Here is a 3,247-nt window from a genome sequence, read left to right as displayed (position 1 = left end):
GTGTGGTCTGGGACCCAGAAAGGCAGATGAGGCCCCATGCTCAACTGAACCGCAGTGCCACTGAGTGAGGCACTTAAGAGCACTGGCCACCTGCTAAGTGCAGGGTCAGAGATAATGGCTCTCCAAAGCACCTTCGGAATAGCACAGAGGATTTTCTGGAATGTGGTTGCACGGTAGCAATAACAGCCTCCATTTGTGCAGGGCTTGGGGCCTCATGCATCCCGGATGCTGGGTGTTCAGCTGCTGTTTTCTGTACTGATTTTCAGACATTTCTCCCTCCGCCTTCCTCTCTCTCTCCCCCTCCTGACTGCCCAGTTCATAGACAGACCCTGTGTCCTACATTCACTTGGGAAAGAAATGTGGTGCTTGTTGTACCCTCTCTGTCCTGCCAGACATGGTGTCTGGGTGAGGGCACCCCTCTGAGAAGCTCTCTGATAGCGGGCCCTGGTCTGTCCCCCACGGGTTCCACAGCACTGTCACCAGTGCCTGGAACGTCATCAGCACACAGTGAATTATCAGGAACAAGGCAGCTCAGTGTGGGCACATTTGTTCAATCAAAGAAAAAACAAGAAATTCCCCAATCACTACGTTGTGCTGTGTCTCAACCTCAAAGACAGGAGCTAGTGTCCCTCTCCAGGATGATTGGTGATGTTCCTGGGTGACAGTCCCTCTCCCACCTGCCCTGGCTGGCCTCACTTGTACCTGACCACTTGATCCCAGTGTCCCAAAGTTCAGGCAGGTCCCAGGGGTCATCCATTTCTGGGGGCTCCTCTCTCAGTGCACCTGTGGAGTAGGATGGCAGAAGTTCAATCTTGGTGACAGGGGCCTTGCTGTCATCTGCCCACACAAGCCACAAAAGCCATGAAGAATCAGACCTGAGAGTCTCGGTGTCCCTAAGGGCCACTGTACTCGAATCAGGCAAACTTACTTTTGTGGGTGCCCTTACCTCTGTCAGCAGTGGGGGGCTGCTGACTCGAGGCCTCTCCCATGTACTCGCTGGGATGGGGCCGGGCATGTCTCAGCTCGGGCCGAGAAACCATGTTCTGTGGAGGGGAAAACAGCTTTAGTGCAGGCATGGGAAGGAGGTGCACGGGGCTGCCTGAAGAGGGAGAACCTTGGGTCACAAAGCTGCGGCTCAGGAAGGAACAAGGTCCCCTGCGGCTAAAGGAAGGACAAGGTCCCATGCCAGTGCCTCCTGGTGTGGGGTCTCCCCCGCCATGTCTCACTCCTCTGGGGTGCCCTCTCCACCACTCGCCAGGCTGTCAGTAAAGCAAACCACTGAGACACGTCAACAGCGAACCTTCCTACAACCCCATTCAGGGCACGGAATGTGTAAGCACCTCCCTGTGCGTGCTCAGGTACATCCTGCCTGCTTTTCCCACCACTAGGTCCCGTGTAAATGTTTAGACAATGCATTGAAGCTGGGTTATAATCCAGCAGTGCTGCTTAGGAGTGGGTGTGGATTCCCAAGTCCCTCATGCCTCTGAGCATCAGTGATCAGTTTACACGTCTATAAAATGGCAAAAAACCATTTTAGCCATTTCATACTTCCTGGAGAAGTATGAATCCTATGTATTCGACTTTGCTATGAGGACAATTAATCACAACTAACAACATGGTGGGGGATGGGGAGAGCTGACAGAGAAGGAGGGAGGGGGTGAGGGTAAGGGAAAAAATAGTGACTAATTGTCACATAGATTGGATTCGATTTTGACTAAAGTACATTACTTAAACATTAATTCTTACTTCAACTTGTTAATATGTTGTTTAGGAGACAGGATATGGCATCCTCCTTTAAAAGTCAATTATGTTCGTAATTTTCCCTTTATAATAATACATTTTTTCCAATTTTAACATCAGGTGTATCCCGATTAAGCAGAATGATTTAAGTATTTCTTCTCTTTCTATTGTCTATACGATTTGGCGTGACCTGTTTTTGAAATTATCTTTTATTTTTATTTATAAATATTAGTTGTCTATTTTTTGAGACTTTGGGAAAAACAGAATTTAATTGGTGACTCTATACTGAACCTCAGACTCAAAGCATTCTATAATCGACACTCTTATCTGACAATGTGAATGTTACTTTCTTGTTACTCTTATTATTATCGCTTAATACTTCGTTGCAGCAATCGTCTGGTTTCTTTTATGAATATATTTATCTTCATTACGAGATTTTTGTTTCTAGTCCTCATCTGAAACACTGTGGTTGTTGTTAAATTTTAAGCCTTTTTGATCTTGTGAAGGAGAAAAGTGGAAACCTAGTAAACACATGTATATGTAAAAATAAAAAAAAAAATTTTTTTTTAAATGGTAAAAAAAAATCTTTGTTCCCTGCAGGGTTATGAGATTGAAAGTGACATGACATTAATGGTGAATAAAGGTCTGGAAAGTGACTGCCATCAACCAGGCATCCCGTAAATAGTAGCAGTTATTACCGCGCCATGCTGCCTGGATTAATGGCCCTTTGTCAGAACCACATTCTTTCCAGACTGCTGTAAAACCTCTTCATAACCCATTTTCTCCACAAAGTCTTTCTCAGTTATGTGGTTCTGGACACACTTGACAGTCCAGTTGTGGCAGTTCTTGTCCTTGTTCTGGCACATTATAGACAAAGCAGTCCAGGGACTCTCACAGGCAATTCACAGAAAGTAAACACAATGGCTAAAATACCTGTTGAAAATTAAAAGCTTAGCCTCACTAGCACTCCACCACATGTGAGTTAAAATAGAGACAAATTATCAAAGAAGTAAATAAAAAATTAAAAAAATGTGACATGCTATGCTGGAGAAGATGCTGTGAGATGAGCACTGCTGGAAACTCGGGAAAACAGTTGTCAAAATGTCTAAAGTCCTTCCATTTATCATACACCTTTGACCCAGTAATTCCACTTCTAGGAATTAGGAATCTCAGAACGTGTGCTCTCAGACCATGAGACACCTGAATTGCTCTAATCACCTCTTCTAAGAAGGCCTGCTAGAACTGAGTCTGACTCAGCTCTTTTTCTTAAATCAACCTATTTCCTACATACTAGAATGCAAGTCCTACAGAAAAGGGAGCTTTAGTCTGTTCCTTACTATATCCTTGGTGTCTGGGCCAATTATAATGTACAGTAAACATGTATTGATAAAGTGAATGGGATATGCACCAAATATCTGTCATTTCTAGAGTTGAGAGATTTAAAAAATTGGGAAAATATGCAAACTCAAGAAAATGCCTTAGAAAAACTGAATGAAAGGCACTTTTT

At 44.4% G+C, this 3,247-nt stretch overlaps 1 protein-coding gene across 1 annotated transcript in view; it reads right to left on the bottom strand.

Annotated features, from left to right (window-relative positions):
* LOC100949351 (sodium-dependent phosphate transport protein 2B-like) overlaps positions 1–1,040 on the bottom strand; it is a 36,473-nt gene extending 35,433 nt beyond the window's left edge. The window contains 2 exon segments of the mRNA XM_023515344.1: positions 703–837; positions 929–1,040. Coding sequence (XP_023371112.1) covers positions 703–837; positions 929–1,040 — 247 coding nt within the window.
* Between the last annotated feature and the right edge of the window lie 2,207 nt (positions 1,041–3,247).

The sequence above is a fragment of the Otolemur garnettii genome, unplaced genomic scaffold, assembly GCF_000181295.1.
Source record: "Otolemur garnettii isolate 467f Iridium unplaced genomic scaffold, OtoGar3 scaffold00069, whole genome shotgun sequence".
Lineage (NCBI taxonomy): Eukaryota > Metazoa > Chordata > Mammalia > Primates > Galagidae > Otolemur > Otolemur garnettii.
Note: the sequence above shows the minus strand (reverse complement) of the source record. Positions and strands in the feature narration are given on the sequence as shown.